Source organism: Rhinolophus hipposideros, assembly GCF_964194185.1.
Source record: "Rhinolophus hipposideros genome assembly, chromosome: 20".
NCBI classification, from domain to species: Eukaryota; Metazoa; Chordata; class Mammalia; order Chiroptera; family Rhinolophidae; genus Rhinolophus; species Rhinolophus hipposideros.
This window is the reverse complement of record NC_138066.1, coordinates 15,513,921-15,536,975: the sequence shown is the minus strand read 5'-3', so window position 1 is coordinate 15,536,975 and position 23,055 is coordinate 15,513,921. Positions and strand designations below refer to the sequence as shown.

At 51.2% G+C, this 23,055-nt stretch overlaps 2 protein-coding genes across 3 annotated transcripts in view; one reads left to right on the top strand and one right to left on the bottom strand.

Moving 5' to 3' along the window:
* NXN (nucleoredoxin) overlaps positions 1-12,220 on the top strand; it is a 143,055-nt gene extending 130,835 nt beyond the window's left edge. Inside the window, exons 6-8 of the mRNA XM_081029789.1 lie at positions 3,870-4,049; positions 6,046-6,170; positions 9,115-12,220. Coding sequence (XP_080885915.1) covers positions 3,870-4,049; positions 6,046-6,170; positions 9,115-9,297 — 488 coding nt within the window. The 3' untranslated portion in view covers positions 9,298-12,220. The remainder of the gene's footprint in view (positions 1-3,869; positions 4,050-6,045; positions 6,171-9,114) is intronic.
* Positions 12,221-16,275: 4,055 nt separating this feature from the next.
* On the bottom strand, positions 16,276-23,033 carry MRM3 (mitochondrial rRNA methyltransferase 3). Of its 2 annotated transcripts, none has more exons than XM_081029791.1 (4): positions 22,712-23,033; positions 22,286-22,472; positions 19,294-19,461; positions 16,276-17,314 (listed from the first exon to the last, which is right to left on the bottom strand). In XM_081029791.1, the coding sequence occupies exons 3-4, from the start codon at positions 19,430-19,432 to the stop codon at positions 16,767-16,769; spliced, it is 687 nt and encodes a 228-aa protein (XP_080885917.1). In that variant the 5' UTR covers positions 19,433-19,461; positions 22,286-22,472; positions 22,712-23,033; the 3' UTR covers positions 16,276-16,766. The 2 variants fall into 2 exon arrangements, with proteins under 2 accessions (XP_080885917.1, XP_080885916.1); XM_081029790.1 differs by having other exon boundaries at positions 22,228-22,472; positions 22,712-23,027.
* Between the last annotated feature and the right edge of the window lie 22 nt (positions 23,034-23,055).

Sequence of the window (23,055 nt, the reverse complement as noted above, 5' to 3'; positions counted from 1 at the left end):
ATCATTTCCATGGTCGCATAATATTTTGCCATGCCAGTAGGCCCAGACCGGCTCTTCCTGTCCTCGGGTCTGCTTCTCCTCCCATTTCTCTTCTCAACTCCCAGCACTCACAGATCGTGTTCTCATCTAGCAGCAGAGAAAGAAGGCTCTTTGGGTTACAACCCTGCCCAGCTTCTCTGCCCTAGACCCCACCACCACTTCAAAACTGCCTCTTTCCTTGGCAGTAGAAATGCAACCCAACGAAACTGTGCAGCAGTCTGAGTACACATGGCTCTGAGACTGTTTTAAATATGCACAAAGAGGCCCCTTACAGGAGGAGACAGTTTGGAGTGCGCTTCTTGGGCCTTGTTCTTTCTTCTCTAGGTTCAGAGGGAGATGGTCAAGGGGAGTTTTAGGCAGGAGGCTTGGGGCAGAAGCCCTCCTGAGGAGGGTAGAGTATATGTTCTATGCCCAAAAGTTAAGCTTGGGAGGGTGCAAGTAAAAGAACAGCAGCTCTGGGCTTGGCAGACTTCACACTGATAACTGGAGCCCTTGCTGCGGTTCTGACATGCTCTCGGTGTTGTTTTCTGTAGCCGACTTCCTCCCGCAAGCATGGAGCTTTCTGTTTATCCTACGAGAGCAAGGCACCCGTCTTCTGTGTCTCTGCCTTGTCATGAGCCACAGTCAACATAGAGATGATTAAAAAAATAATGATGAACTTATTTATTAATAAGACCTAATATTTAGGGAGCATTTACTGTATACCAAATACTCTGCTAAAAAGCATTTTATACTCGTCATCTGTTTTATTCCTCACAATAACCAAATAAGATAGTTCTCATTTGAACTGTCACCCCCATTTGACAGCTGGGGAAATGAGGCTCTGAGAAGTTAAGCAACTTGCCTGGAACGTCCTTAGAATTCTAACTGTACTTCTCCTCGCCCCCAACCATCCCAGCCATCCCAGCTGGGAAATGGAAAGTTTAAGTGAAGCAGAGATGAGCTGCTCCTTTTCATTCCCTCCAGAGGAGCCCCTCACTGGTGTGGAAGTTATTTCATATAAAGGCATCGATTAGAAATTTTCCATTCCCTTTAAGTTGCCTATTAGAGGCTTCGCTCTATTTTCTCCTTAGAAGTCTCTGCTTCAGGGAACCCGCTTTCAGGGAGGGGGAGCAGGGAATGCATGATGGGAGAGGAAAGGGAAGAGATGATTTGTAGTCTCAGCCTCCTTCCCCACAGCCTTGGAAAGGAAGAGGTGGGTGGTGCAGAGGCTGGGGCCTTCATGTGCCCTAGTCTCCAGAATCCCCAGCCCAAGTGCGAAGAGCCCCACCCCCACCAGTGGGTGGCCTGATAGGAAGAGCAGCAGCTTGTAGAACAGGTAGACCAGGGTTCCTGTCACAGCGTGGCCACTTACTAGCCGGATGACCTTGGGCAGGTAACTTGACCTCCTGTAAAAGGAGGATGACCCCAGTTCCTGCACCCATCTGCTATGAGGACTGGGGACTGAGTAGGGGGTGTCTGTCACACCTTGCACAGAACAGATGCTCTAAAGAGGGGAAATTCCCCTCTCACCTGCTCATTCATCCCTGGAGGAAAGCACGCCCTTAAGGCTCTCGGGCCAAGCTAACCAAGATCTGGTGGTGGGAAGGGGGCCGGCATGGTGCACGTAGATTCTCTTCCCATCCACGTGCCAGAAATGGGCTTCTCTGGGTTGTAGTCTGACTATGGCTATTTCACCAAGTTGCTTTCTGTTTATGTACCACTGTCACATGCACTTTGTTACCCTGCGCTCTGGGACATGGGCTTCGGTGCTCAAAGCATCAAATACATACAGGGGCTGCTTTCCCACAGTCGTGGGGAAAGGGTGGGGAGACCCACAGCCCAGGGGAGCTGTTCCTTGGTGGAATCAGCTGAGGACTCCTCCGCAGCCAGCTGGGGGCTCCAGGTCCTTGCCCTGCTGTCCTGGTCCCCACAGGCGTGGACCCATAGAGGCTGCAGCCATGGGAACCAAGAAGGCCCCTTAGTCACTTGGAGAAACTGAGGCCCCAAACCTGGAAGTGGACTTCTTTGCCTTCAGCTTTCCCTTCTCCCTTCTCTGTTCTCTGTGCTTGCTTGTCCTCCACAGACCAACTTGGCGTCCTATATCTGGGTTACAAACGGGCTGGCTGCTGTGTCTAATCATAGCAGTGGGCGGGCCCTGCTTTAACCCAACACTAGTAATTGCCCAATTTCAGAAATACATTGACTGATTAAAGAACTTCGCCAAAGCATTTCTGAAATGGGGCACGGTGGAGAGGAGGCCCTCGTCTGCAGCCGGCTGGCTATGCCCCAGCCCCAGGCTTGGTGAAGGCTGCTGACTCAAAGCCCAGCCTGATTCTCGGGGATGGGGACACACCTGGTTTGAGCCCCAGGCCTCCCGGGGCTAATGTGCAGCTGTGAGGATGAGGCTGGAAACGCCCGTCGCCTGTGCCCCGGAGGCCTGGATAGTTCCGAGCTCATCTTAAAGCCCCATGAGAACCGGCTGTGATGGGGTGGGAATGGCTGTTCTCCAGAGCCCAGCTCCCTCTGGGCCTGTTCCCCAGTAGCCAAGCCACTTCTTCTAGTAGTTGTGAACGTAATGTATTTGTCTATTCCTTTTGGAGACAGCCCCACCACCACCTGCCTGCTGCGCCCGTCCTGTGGCAGGTCACAAAACACCAGAGCCATATTTCTGGTATCTCTGCATTCCCCCTCCTCCCCCCCGCAATGAGAAGTAAAATGTCACTGGAGTGAATTACCAACGAAATGTTTTGGAATCTATAAATATTACATTGCTTTGGCTTTCACTGGCCCGTATGAAATTAAAGCCCTGGTCAGCTTCAGAGGAGAGGCAGGTGGTTAGTGCAAGGTGGGAGGGACCACTGCCGGTGGAGAGAGAAGTGACCCCAAAGGGCACGGTCAAGGGTGACTCTGGGGGCTGGGGTTGGTGGGGGGTGGCCCTGGCTGGAGGAGAAGCAGCAGGGTGCAAAGGACAGGGAGGTGGAAAACCCAAATGCATTTGTAACCCAGGATGGGGATTCTCTGATTTTTCATTTGGGTCTTTATGGTGGGGGTGTGTGGAGTCTGCAGGGAGCTTTGTGTTGCATTTCTTACCCCAGCCCAGGAGTCTCATGTGAGGGCAGCAGCGTTGCCATCAGCATGTTCCCTCCAGGGACTGTCCCCCTCAGAGCGGGTATTGGAACCTCCCCTGGCAGCAGGCTGGAGATTGGGGGTGGGGTTTCTGGCTTGCTGGCAGCTAGCAGTCCCCTTCCTGTTCTACTGTGGCCGCCCCTGCTCCAGGCTCCTTCCTGAAACCGGCCCCCTCTGTGAATGCTCACACTGGGGGTGGGGGGGGGCCCCGCTTCTGTCTGTGCGAGGACACCCATCGCATGGTGGGTCTGTGCATCTGTGACAAGGACGCTCGCTACCTGGGAGCACGGTTTTACACCACCTCTGTTAGGTGTTAGACTCCTGGCAGGTGGGGGGAGCGGCTCTTGCTTCTTTGGGATCTGTTTGGGCTCTTTGGGATGATTGCTTCCATGTGCCAAGACCCTGTGTGAAGTGCTTTAAATGCACAACTCATGGATCTTACATAGTGGGATAAGATAGGACCTGCAGTGCACCCACCATGTAGCAGGAGAGGGTATGAGGCCCAGAGGGGTGAAGGGACTCGCTCAGGGGCCCACGGAGAAGTTACACGCAGACCCAAGGGCATTCTGTGGCTCTTCTGCTGCTGAGCCTGGATTCCATCCCATGGCTTTCTGACTCTTAATCCTGAGCCTGTATCTTGTCCTGGGTCCTCCCGTGAACTGGGGGAGGGAGCTGGCTGTTCCTGCTGGGGCCTGTGGCCAAGTGAGCTCTCTCTTTTGCAGGCATCCCCACCCTCATCGTGCTGGACCCGCAGGGGGAGGTGATCACGCGGCAGGGGCGAGTCGAGGTGCTGAATGACGAGGACTGCCGGGAGTTCCCCTGGCACCCCAAGCCCGTGCTGGAGCTCTCCGACTCCAACGCCGTGCAGCTCAACGAGGGCCCCTGCCTCGTCCTTTTTGTAGGTATGAAGCTCAGTGGGGACCGCAGGACAGATTCTCCTTGGGGGTGGGTGTCTGTCCCAGAGCCTCTTTTGGTCACGGAACAATGCAGGGGCTGGGCCTTTGTCTCTCCCAGCAGCCTTGCTTTTGACCCCAATGATTTATTCATGGCTCTCCCCCTGTGGGAAGTGTTCTGGGAGTTGCCGCTGTGCTTTCCTTCCTAGCTGCTCCCAAACTGCCAGCTGGGAAGAATAGGTCAGGCCCAGAGATGCCCTGGGCCCCTGATGGTAGGAAGGAGGTGGGGCTGCATGCAGAGCAGCTGCAGGGGCGGCGCCCCCTCGGGCCCAGGCTTACCCAGGGCTGCCTCTGCTGAGCACCTGTGTTCTGACCAGCTGCCCCAGCCTCAGGCCGCATCTGAGGGGCCAGGTGCCCCTCTCAGCCTCCCCTGGCTCGCCCACTCTGGTGCTCAGTATTGGATCTGAGGACAGTGTTGGACCAGGAGGACACAGGAACTTTACTCTCGGCTCCCTGCAGCCCCATGGGGTAACCCTGATTCCTTGTGCAAACGGAGCAACTGCTGCCAAGGGCCACCTCACCCTCGGCCTTGGGACTTGTTGCTCAGCTCCAACTCAAAATAATTTGGGGTACTAGGATCATGGCTGAGATGCTGCCATACCCACTTCACTGAAGGGGGTTAGGGGATATGTGTAACGTCCTACCCCCATTCTCTGAAAGTCTGGTGTGGGAGGCTTCTGGCGGGGGTGGGGGGGGGTGGGGGTGGGGGGGGTAGGGGGAGCCAATACTTAGACTCGGGAATTCTTAAGCAAACTGATTTGCTGTTGGTCCAGCGCTTCAGAGGCCCTGGGGAGAGACAGGACGGCCTTGGGGCTTTCCTGCCTGCTGCAGGCTCCCACACCCATGTCCTGAGGCCTGGGAAACAATTCTGAACTGAGGGACAATTGGGAACCTCACTGGCCATCTGCAGATGTGGAAACAGGGTTCCCGAGAGGCAGAGTTCCCGGCATCACAGAACTAATTAGATGTGCGTTTAGAGCAGGGTGTCCAAAAACTGCGGCCCACGGGCCAATTGCGGTCCACAATCCATTGTTAATTGGCCCGCAGCAAATTCCAAAAATATATTTAGTTTACTTAAATAAACCAGGTGAGGCAATGCGTACTTCACCTCGAGTGAGTGGCCCGGCTGTTTGTGTATTTTACCGCATATGGCCCTTGGTGAAAAACGTTGAAAAAAGTTTGGACACCCCTGGTCTAGAGAGTTTCCCACAGAGTCTGCACACTACAGGACTCGGGTGGTGTGGCATTTCTGGGGGGAAAGCATCTGCTGGCACCTGCTTCCCCACACCCCATGCTGCCACTCTTGGGGGTGTTTCTCTTGCTGTCAGTTATAGGGTCCAGCAGGAGTGAGGGCCGCCCCTCCCCGCTTGTGTCTGCTTTCATACTGCTGTTTCACTAGAGGCAAGACATGCCCTATAGGGGGCTCTTGGGAGCCAGAGTGGGTGGTTTCCATGCCATCAGCTGAGGCTGGCTGCCAGCTGTGCCTCCCCGCTGCCACAAAGCTGCTGACCGGACCACCGCACTACCCACTAGCACTTCTGCCATTTTCCTTAGGAAATCAGAGATCTGAAGTTGTAGCATCTCATTCTGTGACTGAGAGAAAATCTACCATGGCCCCAGGTCCTGGCTTAGGGGAAGCTCGGCTTCCAAGGAGGGTTTGTGAAGACTTCAGTGACAAGGCTCACGTTTACCTGGGGCATCCGTGCTCCTCAGCGGGGTGGGTTGTTCCTGGGGGTGGGTGCAGGAGGGCGCTGTGCGGGCAAGTGAGCACACGCATCCCACCTTCGTGCACCCAGGAGGCGAGACCCGTGTCCCCGGGAAAGTGCTTCCTCCATTCAGGGGCTGCCCAGATGTGTGTTTCAAGCCCTTCACCCAGGCTCCTCCAGGGGGCACCACTCTTTGACAAGCCATTGTGCTTCTTCATGTCTTTCTCTCCCCATCACAGATTCTGAGGATGATGGGGAGTCGGAGGCGGCCAAGCAGCTGATTCAGCCAATAGCCGAGAAGATCATTGCCAAGTACAAAGCCAAAGAGGAGGAGGCGCCGCTTCTGTTCTTTGTGGCAGGGGAGGTGAGTGCCCCCGGGGCCGGTCTGAGGGTGACTGTTAGAACGAGAGTGATGGGCTTTGGGGAATGTTTGAAGAGGCCATGGGGTCTGGGGTGACAGTTGCTTCTGGGAGCGCCCACAGACAAATGTGGCGTGAAAGGGTGTGTCATCCTGAGTCATGGAAAACCAGTTCCTGCCCTGCTGCTCCCTTCGTCCATCATCCTCACTCAGCAGCCTCAGAGCAGCAGGACCCCCCCCCCCCAGGAGATAGCCCCTCATGCACGTCTCCCACATCACCGCTGCGGAGAGGGACAAATCATGAACAACACACGTGTCCTTGGGGCTAGGTCCAAACCAGACCCTTGATGCTTTGCACGCTATGTGCTTGGTTAGTCCCTTTGCACTGGCCTGCAAAGTGGGCTTTTCCCATTACAGGGATCCTGCTGGGGGCCCCAGCTCTGACCTGCAGTTACCCAGCCAGCCCACAGAGAGTGCTGAGGTTGGAAACTGCTAACATCCCTCTCTTTCACCCAACACCTGTGCCGTGAGCTGGGTTAGAGGACTTTTCACAGGGTGAGAAGGCCAGGCCCTTCAGTTGGGCCACCTCTGCCAGGTTCCTGCCTCCCCTAAGGGGAATCTCTGTAAGATGGCTGCCGTCGGCACAGACCCTCTACCTTGGACCCCACCCCCAAGAGCCATCCTCCACTCATGCTCCACCGCCACGACCCCCGCCCCATAACCAGGCACTCACCATAAGCTGGTTATTGACAGACACATTTTTAGCAGCCCCCCCTGCCCTCCTTCCACCCATATGTACCCCGAGTTGGTCAGAGCCCCATTCTTGTTTCACGCTGTGTTTGGATCCCAGGAGAGGCAGTGACAGCCAGAAACCCTGGACTATCACCCATTCCTCATGTCAATAGGCACCCCGGCTAAGCCCTGCTGGGCCCCTCGCAGGCAGCTGAAGTCTCCCTGCTTGGCCGTGGGGTAGACGGAACAAAGCGGGTTCAGAGGGCTCTGCCTTGGGGCTACAGGAGCCCGCTCCACACAAAGCACACATAGAGGCTGCCCTGAATTAATTCAACTCTAAGCCCTTTCGAATGGCTCTGAGAAAAGATGGGTTCAGAATGGAGAGGGCTGAGCTGGGCCGGGGGTGGGGCTGGAGGGCTCCAGTCACTGCTGTAGAAATGTGGCTGAAAAGGAGCATTTGTAGGTTTTCTATATACCAGGCACCAAGCCAAGTGCTTCTCCTGTACTGTCCTATTTGTCCCCACCTCTCTGGCTGGAGACATAATCATTACGTTTTGACAGATGAGGAAAGTGAGGCTCAGAGAGAGCAAAACCACGTGGAGTCTGGTCAGCTGGACTGTGTGTGCTGGCTGGCCCTCACGCCTCACCTAGCTCCAGGTGAGCTGGTAATAAATCCATCGTAGAGGGCACGAGACCTGGGCTCAGAGAAGTGACTTTCCAAAGTCACACATTAAGTAGATGGCAGAGAGAGACGTGAACGGGGGTGGGTGTGATTCCAGCAGCAGAGCTCTGCTCCTTTTGTCCTGTGGTCCAGCAGATGGACGGGCCCAGGCCCAGAGGGAAGGATGTCTGGACCAGGAAGTTGGACAGAGGAGCTGGGGTCATCCACGGTTCCAGTTCCCCACCTGGCCACCTCGTCCGTCCTGGGTGTTTCACCTGGGCTCTGGGCCTTCTCTATCCTCGTGCTCAGAAGCTAGGCAATATGGAACAGTGGTGGGCAGGGGGTGCTGGAGCCTCAGGCAGTTACTGAGCCTTTGAGCCCGCACTCTGGCCCTCTCATGTTCCACCCAGGGCTAAGGGGGACCCCTCATTTATCTTGATCCTGCCTGCTCTGATGGGCAGAAGTCTTCCCTTCTGAAACCTTAATAGGCATTAATATTCATCTCCCCGTGGTTTGCTCACAGGGAGAGGGGAGGGGAGGCAGCGGGAATTCAATGTACAGTATTTGTCCAGGTGTCTCCCTCCGTGTGTCATGAAGATTGTTTATTAACCAATATGGAGGGACTGACTTGGGTGAACGTGCCAGAGACGGTGAATCACCCAGCATTCTGGGGTGGGGAAATAGACAATCACTAATAATCTAAGTCTTTGCCCTTTGTGAAAGGAATGTTTTTAGTCTCAGAAACCAATGAGCTGTACATTTCATGCCTCCTGCTCGCCGTCATGTAAGGCCAGGAATACCCTATGTCCTTTCTCTGCAAGGCAACTCACGTCTTTCCATTCAGTTTAGAATATTGCACACTGTATAGTGAGACCAGCTCGGGATGGATATGTAGAGTCCATTTTCTGTTACCTACCAAACAAGGATTGACAGCGGAAAAAGTCAACTCAGAGGGTTGCTCCCTTATAAATCTTTCTCTTTGTCTTTCTGTGTTTGCCTTTATACTTAATAATGCTACATCTGGTATTAGGGGAATTCTTCTGGACAGTCACTGGGAATATGTAATAAAGTGCCAATTTCTGGCTCAGATTTCCGGCTCAGATAAAGAGTGACTCATGTAAACTTTGGTAGCTCTGTCTTCCTAACTGGCTGTGTGACTCCTGCCCCCTGAAACCACAGAGGTGGGGTGGGGGCAGTTCTGTTTAAAAACATTCCAGAGCTGAAGTCCAAATTGGCCTCGGGCCACAAACGATTGAGAGCTGATTGCAAAAGTAAGTAATCAAAGGACATCACATCTTGACAAAGCAGAGGACCCAGTAAAGTTGCTTCCGTGCTAATAAAGAAGACTTGCCTGGAGGGTTTTGGTGATACAGAGAGAACTTTCCGAACCAGCCTCCATGAGGCAGCGCAGGGTCCACTGCTCCCCGTTCTCAGCGCATCTTTCCTGGAGGGGGCCCACTCTTCAGGGTCATGATGGAATCTGGGGAGCCTGGGCCCAGGGGACTCGACCCTTTCTTGAAAACTTACTGGTTCTCTCTCCCTTCTGGTGACTTCCAGGATGACATGACTGATTCCCTGCGAGATTATACCAACCTGCCTGAGGCCGCCCCTTTGCTCACCATTCTGGACATGTCAGCCCGGGCCAAGTATGTGATGGACGTGGAGGAGATCACCCCCGCCATTGTGGAGGCCTTTGTGAATGACTTCCTAGCAGAAAAGCTCAAACCAGAGCCCATCTAGTGGGGCTCCGGCCTCGTGAGACGTTATTTAAAACTCAGTCTTCTCCTCCTCCTCCTCCCCTTCCTTCCCTCCACCCATGGACTTTTCCAGCGTGTCCCAAATCACACAACCCAAGTGTCCAACCTCTCTGTGGTGCCTTGTTTTCTGCATTAACTCCTCACTAGCACCCTAGGGTGCGCACCCTCTCAGCAGCAGAAGAACCCACCAGGTTTGGAGACTCTGCTTGGGACTCACGGGGCTGCCGTAACCCGGCCAGAGCTGGGGCAGCGTCACTCTCTCAGTCACCAGCCTTTGGTGACTTGAGTATTTGCCAGGGTGTTCTTCTGCCGAGTGGGCATGAAGGGGACAGTGCATCGGTGCTCTGGCTCTGGTGTCAGCGTGCACACGCAGAGCTGACAGCTCAGTGACACAGGTGGGGCAGGGAAAGGGCCGCAGCTTTATCAGGCCTCAGCTTAGAGAGCTGCTGGTGAGAACCTCCATTCCTGGGTGACATGGTCTGTCTTGGTCTGAGGGAGAAACACTAACTTGTCAGTCAATTCTTGGGCAGGGGATCTCCAGACCTCAAAGAAAACTGGTGTTCTTTTCTGGTGAGAAAAAGAGGAGCTACAGTAATGATTCAGAGTAATTGCTGCCTTTGATTGAGCTCCTACTATGTGAGAAGAGCTTCTCATTCCTTATCTTTCTTCCTTGATCTTGACCTTCTCTAAGTTTCTGTCTTCTCATACAAACAGCCCCTGCTAGCCTGGAATTTTGTTAATAAATTCTTTTCCCTTGGACATCTTCCCAGGAAGATGCACGCGGCCCTGTTTCTGGGAGCAGCACCTCCTCACCAGCCAGACCTCTGACCCAGCCCAACTCTGGGCCTGGGGCCGCAGGGGCGCTGCTGATGTGCCTGTACCTATCTTGGGTGACCCCTGTCATTCTCTTTTCTTTTCAGAGCAGAACTTAAAAAGAGACAAGAAATTACCAGAAGCCTAGCTTTTCCCTAAGAACCTGCAGTAAAAGAGCTGTGCCCTAGGGTGGGAATGAGGGCAGAGGACACGGCGATGAAGAAAGAGTAGGCCTTGGATCCACTCTGCTAGACCCAGGTAGTTTGGCTCCTTCTTTGGCAGAACTGACCACAAAAAGGAAAAGAACGCCTGTGTTCTAAGGATTTGGGACGGAGGGCTTCACCTAGGGATTTGCAGGGTTTTAGCCTATCTCAACCAGGTGTCAGCGTCTTTAAACAATTCCAGGCCTTACCCTTGGCTCCACTTCACAGCACTCTGCCAAACAAGCCCATTTATTTGGAAAACCCAGCCCCCCAATTAGCTGTAACACCATTGCTCCTTGCTGAATTGGATTGTTGATTTGTAGTTCCGGAGGTACAAAATTAGTTGGTAATTAGACTGTTACTTGATGTCACCAGCCTGAAATGCAATCAACTAGTAAGAAATAAAAGCAGGCATCTCTGGATGTTACCCATCAGTTGGCCTATTCTGTCCTAATAACAAAAATCTTTTTGCTTGTGGTGCTGTGCTCTCTTAGGAGGTGGGCAGTGAAGGGAGGAGGGACTCACGAGATCCTTTGGACTTTTGTTGGCTACCTGGTAGCTATGTGTCAGAATTTTCGAGAACCCTGAGACCTAACCTGGTCATCTGTCACATCCTCCAGAAGCCAGAAAGTTCATGTGGATTAGAATACCAGAGCTCTGGCCACCATCGCTCCTGATTGAACTTGCCCTTGTGGAGGGTGGATTCTCAGATGACAGACACCTTGTGGACCCTCAGGGCTCATTTGTTCCCTCCACCTTGTGGACCCTCAGGGCTCATTTGTTCCCTCCCTCAGATGACAGACACCTTGTGGACCCTCAGGGCTCATGTGCTCTGCAGCCTGAGAAGGCCAGGGTGAAAACACGAGGAACCCCAATGGGTCTCCCAGTGATGACTGGGAATATAGTTGGAGACCCGGAAACCCTGCACTGTCACCCTGCCGGTGTCTCCCTTGCAGGGTGGGTTGGATGTGGGGACGAGGTGAGGCTGACTTGCTTGGAAGATGGACAGGGTTTCTGTCTGTGCCCTATCTTGTGATGCCCTTGGAGCAAACAGGTGGTCTCTCTTGGTAGCTACTGATCTTCTGGGCAGAAGGAACATAGTCCAGTGAGGAGATCCTGTAAGTCATAAGTCATGGCAGCAGAAAAACTAGGTCATTTGGTTGACTGAACTACCTGCCACGAATGCCAGCTGGATCCTTGACGCCAGAATTCCCCTTTGAGTGGGTATCTAGGTTAGTGAAGATCAGTGGGAAGGTTTACTGGAAAAGGTGCTCTGGGTTTATATAGTGGCGACTTTAGGAGGAAATGCTGGGGAGGATCCCTTCACCAGTGCCTGTGAAATCGCCTTGTCTCCACCGTACAAACGATCTGAAAGGTAATTGATGCAGACGAAGTGGGTGGCTTCTTAATTTCCATTAAGCAGCTCCAAAATACCTTAAAATGCTTGTCGCTAATTGAAAGCAGGTTAAAACACCAGCTGTGGTATATTCAAGGGCTTCCGACAGCAGCTAAGGAAGCCATGCCCTGCAGGTGGAGGCAGGGTGGTGGCTGTAAAAATGCCACCCTGGGGTTCCAGGTTTGTGTTCACCACAATGATTTCCAGATCTGATTCTAGCCATTTTCACAAGTGATGAGATTTTCTTTTTTATTGTTTTACCTGTTCGGAGTTGGTGTTACAGAGGGCGACTGAAAACCAGCTTCCTTTCCAGGAGGGAGGTGGCCGCCGGCTATGCACCCCCTCCCCCAAGTGTGTCCCCGAAATCAATGGTTCTCCCTTATCTGAGCACATGGAGCCAGTACTGCTTTTTTGGCATCAGCCAAGCTTTGCGTGGTGATTTTCAGCCAGACTTTGTTTTCTCCTGTTGCCTAATTAAAGACACTGAAAAGCTGTTCTCTCCTCCTGCTGCCTGGTTCTGGGACAGCAAACTGAATTCTGCAATGCTGTCAAGACAAAGTAGGACATGGTCCAGCAACAGATCCACCGGATCTAATAAGCTGTTGCATTGTCACCTTAGGGAGGAAGCCACGCGTGGGGGCATGCACATGTGGAAATGCCGTGCACTGGAATTGTAGCGCTGGGAGGGACCTGAGCGAGTGAGGGGCCCAGCAGCCTCTCCCGTCACGCAGGCCTGGGCGTGCACGCCTTCTGGGCAGTGCCATTTTCCCCTGGCCGCCTGGGCAGGCCCGAGCCCGCCCCGGAGGACCAGAACGCCACCGCAGCACAGTCTGTGGGGAGGCTCCGCCATGCCCTCCACAGCTGTCCTTTGGGCGCTGCTGTGCAAACAGGTCTGATCAGAGGCCTGGGCTTGGGCATCTTTCAAGTTCACCCCGAAGTGGTTGTGTCCACGTGAGCACTGAACCCACGTGTCTCTGAGCTAATACCCACAGGGACAAGTGCACCCCCTGCTTTCTTCCGGGCAGGCAGCTCCTGGGAAAATGCTTTGGGGGACAAATGGCTGTTGTTTATTAGCTTCGTTAATGGTGCTAATGGTGCATGTGCAGTGGGTGAAATATTTTCCAGGAAACAAAAGGCTTGTAGGTAGGAAAATTGTACATTGGGTCTGCTTTATGGTTGGGGTTTCTCCATCTACTGGGGGAAATATGACATTAGGACATTCTGAGCATGCCTTATAAGTGAAAGCATGAAGGAAATACGCTTCATTTTCAAGGCATAAGTATCACCCTCTTGATGTTTGGAATACTTCCTATGCCAGGAAATGTTATTAGATTTGAGGTGGACTTGTTCTGAGGGTCAGTTGGATTTCCATTAAATAATCTGTCAAGGCATGAAAGCCTCTGTCCCCAGGCCTGCAGGCCAATGGGAAGCCCCAAGGAGACAGCTCAAGTCTGGATTCGTGGGCGTTCCTGCCTCACACAAATAAACCACCGACCCAAGCCCGAACTACGATACAGTAGGAGGCAGGATCTTAGGACCAGGGCCAAAAAATGAATCCCCTTTGGCCATCAGAGGATATGGGAATGACCAACCAATCACGAGCCACAGTACTGGCTTGCAGTCAGCATGCGCCCTCACTTCCCATCACATTGGTGCACGGGAGGCTGGGAGGCCAGACCCCGCAGCAGCTGCATTGTCTCCCCAACCTTTTGTTTCCTTCTTGCATTTCGAGGAAGTAGCTTTGGTGATGGCCCTTTCCACCTATTAGGTTTCAATTGAAAAAAGTAGCTCTTCCCTGCGAAATAAATGTAATAACAGAACCAATACGGTCTATAACGTACTCAAGACTTTTCAGCCATACTTAGCCTTCCAGCAGCAGCACCCGCTTCCTGAGGCTTTCAGTGAGGACTCGATTTGCAGCCGCTCTCTCAGCTACTCCAGTGTAACATGGGAACCTGGTTCAGAGACCAAGTCACCCAGAATAGTCATCCTGGCGCAGCCATTATTTTGGTTTCCAGCTTATGACCTTTGTGTATTGATGAAAATCGACAAAATAAGATCTCGGAGTTTAAAGGTGTCTACACGAGTGTTTCCTAAAACAAAAATTTAAAGGTAAACCAGTAAGGTCTGCTCCTGCAGGCGGGCAGAAGCAGCTTGGCAAGGAGGGGAGCCCCAGGTGGTTTTCAGCACCAGCCATGGAACCCTGGGGTTAATACTGTTTCTGTGGTTTGGGTAGCAGAATGACACAAGTGGAACTAAAAGCAGCTCAGCTTGGATGGTGGTGACATTTGTTGCTGTTAACCCTGGGGCAAGTGGTAGGTCCCAGGCGGAATGAGTCCTAAGGTTTGCTCATCTTTTGGGTCTCAATAACGGATTCTAACCAGGAGCTAGCAGCTGTGACTGGGGGAAGTTTCAGCTCTTCCTGCCCCGAAGTGCAAAGTCAAGGGTTCCCACGTGGCAGGGGACATCATCACCACCCAAAGCTTCTTTCCCAGAGGGCTTCATTCAAAGGGTAAAGTTTTGTGTTTTCTGTAGCCACTTTCCATTTCTGTGCATTTTCTCCCGTTTTTGGCCCAGTGTCCTCCTACACTTCAGATTCTGCTAAATGAGTGACCAATGCGCCTCCTACTTCGGCACCTCTGAGGGTAAGTGGCTTGCAAGAGGCCTGTGGTGGAGGGAGACTTTTGACTCCACCCTCTCCCATTTAAATCCAGGAAAAATCCCCACCCCTCCATTCAGGTTTGGGAGTGGTTTTGAGGCTTGGCTGCCACCTCGTGGCAAAAATCTTTACAGCCACGCTCAGCACAAAGGCAACTGGCAGCTTGGCCAACCTTCAGCCAAGCAGTTTTGCTTGTCATATGCTGCTCAGTTCTTATTCTTATTTCCTGGGGAAATGGCGATAGGACAAATGTTGGCCTCAAAATTGAGAACTGAAGATAGAGCTTTTCCAGTATCACTTGGCAAACAAGAACTTGACCGCTTGCTTCCCCTGTAGTCGTTTGAAAGGGAAATGGGCCCGCCCCTCGGTTAAATCCCCACAGAAAAATACAAAAGGAACTCACAGGGCATGGCACATAAACACTGACTATAACGTGAATGGAATACAAATTTCTTTTCTTACACCCAGGATGATAAAATAGGCTTAGAATCACTTGCCAGGTATACCATTTTGCATCGCTTTGTTTTTCTGAACAAGAACAAGGTGTAAGCTTTGTTGTTCTTTTGTTGATTTTTATTTTGTAATAAAATTCAGCGGGAACGGTAAGCCAAGGACAAAGAGTACAGGAGACTGGTTTCATACTGGAAAGGCACGCGCTTCCTTTTAGAGATTTAATTCTTTAGCATTTTTCCAAGGTGTTGCGAGACCAAATGTGATAGACTCAAGTGGTCCAGTTCTCTGGGCTGCCTCCCGGACTTAGTATCATGGCTGTGAAGCTGGCAGGCGAGGCCCCAGCCTTTGTGGGCTGATCTACTTTCTTTTTTTTAAATTGGGGAATATTGGGGAACAGTGCGTTTTTCCAGGACCCATCAGCTCCAAGTCAAGTCGTCATTTTCAAACTAGTTGTGGAGGGCGCAGCTCACAGTGGCCCATGTGGGAATCGAACCGGTGACCTTGGTGTTATGGATTGCGCTCTAATTAACTGAGCCAACCGGCTGCCCCTCATCTGCTTTCTAAAAGCTGCCCGTCTCAAGAACAATCGGTGGGCTGCTTGCATCAGGCATCTGTGTGGGGCCCTGGGCTGGCCCAGGCCAGTGGGGCACCAGAGCAGCCGCTCTGGCGGGTCAGCCTGGGAGAACATAGCCAACCAGACTGTTCCTGCAAAAACCCCTCCCCTCAAACACGCCAAAGCAATCCCACCCTGCCAGTTGGGGGACGAGTCATGCTTGATCTTTTGGTTCTCTTGACAGGAAGTTTTACCAGGGAGCTGGTGGAGCCGATGGGGAAGGGAGAGGGGCCATGATTTCTCTTGGGCATGCCGGCAACTCAGTCTCCTTAGAATGAGCAGCTGAAGGGCTCCCGAGGAATCCTGGTCAGTAAAGGAGCCTCGGTATGGAAGGGACGTGGTGAAACTCCACTGCTAGCACCATCCTCGGCTCCAACCACATTCGCTGTGGTTGCCAAAACACTGCTGGAAATAGGTCCCCCACTCCAGCCCCACGGACCCCCTTCCCACAGTGATTTAAAACACAGTGCTTACCATCTGCATTTGCCCTCGTGTCCCTGGCTACGTCCCAGCTGGCACCTAGTAGGTAAGGACCCAGCTTGCCCTGGTCCCCTGGAGGGTTGAGAGAAGAACAGCAGGGTCTTACTGGAGTTGCAGGCCCAAGCTCTCATCTGCAGAACCTCGGCCTCTCCCCTGGAAGGAGCTTTCTGTTCACACAGCAGCCAGGAATGCTGGCATTTGCCTAAGCAGTTCTGTTCCTCTGCGCAGGAAGGGGGATTCATGTAAGTAACTCATTTGCGTCATTACATTTAACCAAACGTTGTATGTGAAGTAGGACTAATAGCAGGAAGCTGGTAAAAAGCATATGGCTTTCCTGACAGATGCAGAGTTAAGCTGATCATGTTAAATCCGTTCCCTCCTTTTCTGAACAGAGTCCTCAAAAAGGTATCCGCAGAGGTGCTAAGAAGGTATACCATCACCTGATGAAATTAAGCTGTTTCTACCAGCTGTTTTAACATGGTGGGGAAAAATCATGTTACACGTACACAGTGGCTGTAAGTCAAGGCCTGAACAATCGCAGAGATTGACACAGCCAAACAACAGCTAGCTACTGAATGCCATCACCTGGAGTTCTCATGTATATATAACAGTCGGGCGAGATGGGAGATCTCAGGAAGAATTCTGACCTTTGTTGTTTTTGAGGATAAGCAGAAACACATGGGAAATCTTTCCCCAAGAATCATACAACAGCATCACGCCTACCTGCTGCCTCCTGAATGTGGCCTAGAAAGCCAGTTACCAACTCTGCCAGCCTCCTAGCAGTGCAGGAGGAGCTGGGGACAAACTCAACGCAAAGCCTAAGCACCGTGTCCCCTCAATGGTAACTCCTGTCTCTGCTCCAGTGTGCCGCCCGTAACCGCAGTTGTCTTTTCCCTTCAAACAGCAGGATGCTGGCGGCCATGGCCGAGTTCAGGCTGTCCACACCAGGCACGACAGGGATCAGAAGCCTCTTGCCCCCGGTGCTCTCGGCCAACTGCAGGGACTCCAGGCTCACGCCGTGGGTCTCCCCACCTATGACCACAGCTGCTGGGGCCTCTGTCCAGTCCAAGTCGTAACTCTGGACCTCAAGTTCAGGGAGCCAGCCTTCACTGGCTCCGGTTTCTACATCCTCCTCCTCCTCCTCTTCTTCCTCATACTTGTGAATCTTGGACAGCTGTCGGTCACACACCCAGCCATAATCACTGGCTTTATTAGACGTCTGGGCCTGGGCATAAAGGCCACAGTTGTCCGCCACATAGACCCGGGTGTCGGGGGGCAAGTAGTTGGGCACGGCTTCCCAGTCCAGATTGTTGACGATGGGCACCTGGAAATGCGCACCCATACCTGCCCGCAGCACTTTGGGCTCCCAGGCATCCACACAGCCTAGAGAATAAAAGACAGGATCCAATTAACATTACCAGCCTTTTCAGGAGACGGGACTCTGGAGGACATCAGATGAGTTCTGGATCAGAAGATGAAGCCCCAAACAATGTCCAGTTGTGGCCATCCTGACAGCTGGCACCTGCGCCTCCCCGATTAAGGCAGTGTCCAGCTAAGGGACTGCAGGAGGAAGTCCTTCGAGTGCTGACACCGATTTCACTCCTCCCATCAACACTGACCACACACGTGCCAGGCACTGTACGGGACATGCCCGGAGCACTCAAGTTCCTAACCTCGAGGAGCTTGTGACACAGCCGCAGCACGAGCAGGGTTAATAGCAAACCTTGTACAAAGTAAGGCTACGAGGAAAACCATCCCGGAGCACAGGCTGCTGGGCTGGATCTTCACGGGTAGGACCTTGTCGGAGAAAAGGCCCAGGCAGAGGACAGTCACAGGAGGGGAAAGTGCACAGTCCGAGAACTGTACGTAAGGTGAAGCAGGCCCACGAACGGCTGGGGGAGTGGTGGGAGACGAGACGGGAGGCAGGCAAGGACCCACCTAAAGGAAGCTGGGTGTGCCAGGCTGAGGAGTTGACAGTTTTACCTAGAAGACAGTATGCCACTGAAGGATTTTAAAGTGGTGACAGAATCTGGTTTATGATTTGGAAAGGCCCATTTGGCTTCAATATTGAATCTGGATTGGAACAGGAAAGACACTAGAGATCGGGAAATTAGATTGGAGGCAGTGACGTGATCCAGGGAGAGCCAGGGAACAGCCTCGTCCTTGGCACACACCTGCTCTCACACCACGGTGAGAAGGCACGAAGAACTACTCTTTCTGCAGAAGGCAGTGCTCAGCCCAGCCACTTCTGTGCTTTGGCAGACACTCCGCCTTTCCCAGGGCCACACGCTGGGAGAGAGAGCAGCACGAGGGCACCCCATCTACCATCTTCTCATTCCAAGTTATATGTAAGAGTGGCGCCAGCTCCCCTCTAACTTGTAGGGACCACAGGACAAGATGAAATCCCCCTCATCCTTACATCCCAGATACTGGACACCACACCAAGTGTTCCCTGCTCTTTCCCTGCCTCTTCTCCACAAGCCACAGCATCAGTGTGAAAACCACACCGCCTGGGTTACACAGGTACATTTCCAAAGCCAGGCCTGCTCTCAGAGCTCTCAACAGTGGGTGGGTCAGCAGGTACTGACGACAGAAGCACCTAGCTCTCACGCTGGCAGAGAAATGCACTCCAACAAGGTGTGACTGAGGGAAGAGATCAAAGGAGCAAGTAAGGCAAGTCTCAGCAATAGCTGCCACTATTTACACTGAACGGTAGCTTGAGTGTTTCTGATGAGTGATCCTCTCCCCCCAAGTTGTTATAGGCATTTTAGGCACATCCCAACTGTTAGTGAGCCTGTTTAGAACTAAGCCTACTAATCCCTATTCCTGCTGAGAGGAGACAGAAAAGAAATGTAACGAGGCTTGTGGGGTGTTTGACACGTGGGGCGAAGGGAAACGTATCACGGTTTCATAATCATACTGTTGACAGCATTCCTTTCACAGGATTCAAAATGTCAAGAGTTACAAAGGTCTCGTATGCCCAACAACTTGGGAACTCAAGATCATTAATTAAAGGACTTGAAACCAAGTGTTCAAACTGGCATCTATTTCTTCCCCTGATTGATTGTAAGTTCTTTCTTTAATAACCTAGCAGGTGTCAAAATAATTTTAAAAGCTAGTCCACATTTACTGAATTACTGTGTGCCAGGCACCTAAGTACTTTATGTGCATGTCACTTAATCCTTAAAACAACCCTACTGGGTAGATTCTGTTATATCAACTTTACAGATGAGGAAAGTGACACTTAGAATATTGCTCACAGATCTGGGGCAGATCCAAGAATCAAATCCATGTATGTCTGCCCGTAGAGCCAGCTCCCTTACAAACGGCCACCCAATTCACCCCGTCACATATGCTCTTACCTTTGGTGAGTAATACTTTGCTGCAGCCCGCCCCAGCAGCAGATCTCAGAATCGTCCCCAGGTTCCCAGGGTCACGGAGATTGTCACAAATCAACAATAAGGGCAGTGAATGGTGAAGCTGAGTCTCTGGGTATGCCATCTTAACATGGTCAGGTTTGGCAAAAATCCCTGAGGAAACAAAACAGGTGGTTCACCTGTCTGATGTGGACATGGGGAATAATTTGACTTTTCATTTATCCCTTTCTGTATTCTTAATTATGTAATACACGAATACATTCTGACTAAAAAAATTCAAAAAACATAAAATCCTACCAGTGACCCCCCCCCCCCAACTCCCCGCATAACTGTTTTCAATCTTGGAGTGTATTCCTTTGGAACTTATTCTATACATCTACCTACATAGATGTACACCTACTATATACAGGTGCTTTCTTTCTTTTACATATAAAAATCATACTCTGTTCTATAATCTACTTATTTAACTCTATAACATGTCTTGGAGAACTTACCATGTCAGTACACTTGGAGCTACCTTATTCTTTTAACTGCTGCATGTTATTTGGTAATGTGAATGGACCACATTTATTTAGCTCTCCCCCAGCTAACTGACATTTAGATTATTTTCAATTTGCCCTATTATAAACAACCCTGCAATAAACATCCCTGTATGACTCTATGTAGATGTCCAAATATTTCCCCAGGGAAATGGACAAATGATATGTATGCTCTCTTAATGTTCACAGATACTGCCAAACTGCCCTCCCCACAGGCTATTCCAGTTTATTCACACTGAGAACACATAAATACCTGTACCTAGTTCATCAGTGAAGGCAATGGAATGGTATCAGGCACGCGTGTGCTGTAAAAAGACCCTGCATTTAAGAGTCACACGTAGCCACGAGAGCATTCAACGGGGCAGGAAACCTTTGAAGTCCTTTGACTTCTAAGGCTGTAGTGACGACAGAGCCCCGCTCACATTGTTGGATTACACTTAGAGACGTGCCTGAACGCTGACAGGTAGTGCTACATCTTATCTCTCTTTCCTTTTACCGCCCCCTTCTCAACTCTGAAATCAAACATGATAAGGATACACTAAATAATACGTATATTTAAAAGCCATGAAATGATGAAAACAGTCATAATGATGAAGGGGCTACGGAAGTGCAGGGTGGGCTGGCCACTGTTAGCACATATGCCCAAAGTGGCAAGTACGGTGAAAATGAGTGATAGCCATAGCATGGAGCAGGGAGTAGAGGTGTAGCTAATGATAGTATGTGGTCACACAGCAGCCTAGCTGTTTGTCCCCCCCAACCTTTCCCTAAGGAAAGAAAAATTTGTGGGACTGTGCCTCTCTGGGATGGAGTTAATATCCTAAGTCTCTCCATCTGGTCTTCAAGAGAAGGGTCTGCGGTCCACAACAAGATTCCTCGAGGGAGGAACAACTTAAGCCGAACGGAACCCCATTAAAACCCCAATGAGCTGTTATAAGAAATAATAGGAGAGAGCCTTGCCCCTCCTTCCTCTTGTTCTTGTGGGAAGCTGCCGCTTGCCTCTGCTACCCCCTCTCACCTTATTGTGAGAGAGGCCCATTAGAGCGTTAGACCAAGCTCTTTGTGCTCAGCTCATGGCACAGTTTCACCACAAGAAACTCTCCCCCAGGGTGCTGCACACCACACCTTAGTCATCTTGGGACGATATGCTTCGGCTGCTTTGGGACAAATAATTAAATATTAAAATTATTTTTTTTTAATGGTATAAAAGTTTCACAAACCCTGCCTCTAATCATGTGATGTTCATTGTTTGTAACCAATAAATACTGTCAGTAACCCAATTCGGGGCTCCAATCTCTTAAGGCTGCAAGTCCCTTGGTCCTCTGTGATTTAACTGTATATGAGTCTCTGTCTCTTTATTATAGTTTAACCCTCGCCGCCTCCCTCGCCTTCACACGGCTTGTGTGGTGCAGGTCGCAACAACAGTAGTTACTTACAGTGAGTGGAAAACTTCAATAGTTCATGTCCCCACCCTAGGGGAGAGTTCTGAGCACGGGTGCTCAGATCTCTGTGACTTGCTGAGTTACAGAAACAAGAGATGGTCCCCAGCATTTTGTCTCCCAATTAATATTAGATTGGTGCCAAAGTAATTGCAGTTTTTGCAAATTGTTGTAACCTTTTAAACCTCAATTACTTTTGCACCAACTGAATAGCTTCACCATGAGCCCATTACAGGGAATACACATGGATAATGGGGACGAGAGGCCCTGGCCTAAACATCAAAACTTGAAGATAACCCTCCCTGCCCCAACCATCCCTTACCATCCAAGGGAAACCTCTACACTTACTGCCATTCAATTCTCAGATCTTAATTATAATTCCAGCATCCAAAAGGTACAAAGAATTTAGTCTTTCCATATTTAGAAAAACCTTTCTAAGTGCTAGTCAACATCACAGTTACATAAAACCTTAAGTTAGATTCAACCAAATGAAGACAAGGTTTCCTGTTCAATGGGCTAAACAGGGCAATAAATTGCAGCGTACTGCTGAGACCTGCTTCTAGAATAAGGGAGTCAACAAAAGGTATCACCACGCTGGCATAGGTTTTAGAGATGGAGGGCTAACATTTTGGTAAACATTTTCTTATTTTTTAGTTAGACACTAAAGGTTGAAGAAATGATCTAAAAACATAAGGTTTGAGGAACAGTGGTTGTTCCTAGGGACCAAAAAGAGCCATAATACAAATGATGACCAAAAACAGGCTTCAGTTTCCACTAAAAATACTATAATATACACAGATTTGAGAACTTTATTTTTCCGGGTGTCTAAAAAAAGTTTAGGCAATAACATTTGGAATTTGGTTTAAATAAAATTTGTTGGCCTAACACAGTCTAAACAAATAGTCCTAGGTCTCTACTTGTAGCGACATCGTATAACCACTGACCCATTATTCCTTGTGGTGTTACTAGGTCGGACCAATCCTTGATATCCTCAAATTTCACCTTAATGAGGCTGACACCTTCCAGCTTATCAAGGGGCAGCTCCTTTATGTATTCCAGACGACTAAAGAAGAAAACTTTGGGCACAGCACCGGCTTTCAGAGCATCTGCAATCAGCCTGCGACCTTCCAGCAGGATCTTCCCTTGCTTTTCCCGAAATGGCCTGGACCTAACTATTGTCATCACGTTGCTGTGGGTGGAAACAGAAAGGCTAGTAATTATCCACATTCTTGTAACGGAGACACCTAGTTCTAACAGACATAAAGAGCTTCAGAGCGAGAAACAAATTGATTCCGAAGAAGATGTTAATTCTGCCCTCCATGCACAGCTTGGTACCGGAAGTACTCCAACGGGAGGAAAGAGGTGAAGGCCCCGCTGAGAGGCGGGAAGAGAAATGGGGATACCCGACAAATGTCAGGAACACATCACCTTAGCCTTTTGTCCCCGGGTAAAGCTTTCTCGTAGCGAAGCCCTGACTCTTCCCAGGTGCGGGGCGTCTGGGATGGGGGCACCTGCTTCGGTCGCTGCACCTGGGGACCGGCCTCAGCCGCCGCCTTCCGGGGCGGCTTCCCAGCGCCGGGCTTCCGATCCACCACCTGTCCGGATGGAAACAACACTTTCACGGGGCTCCGCCGCAGCGCTCGGACCCAGCGCCGCGGATCGAAGTCCCAAGGCGGGACCACCGGCAGCAAGGGTCGGGTGGCCCACCCCACGCGCTTCACCAGCGCCGCCATCTTCCCCCGCGCCGGGTGTTGCGTCACGAAAGCGCGCCG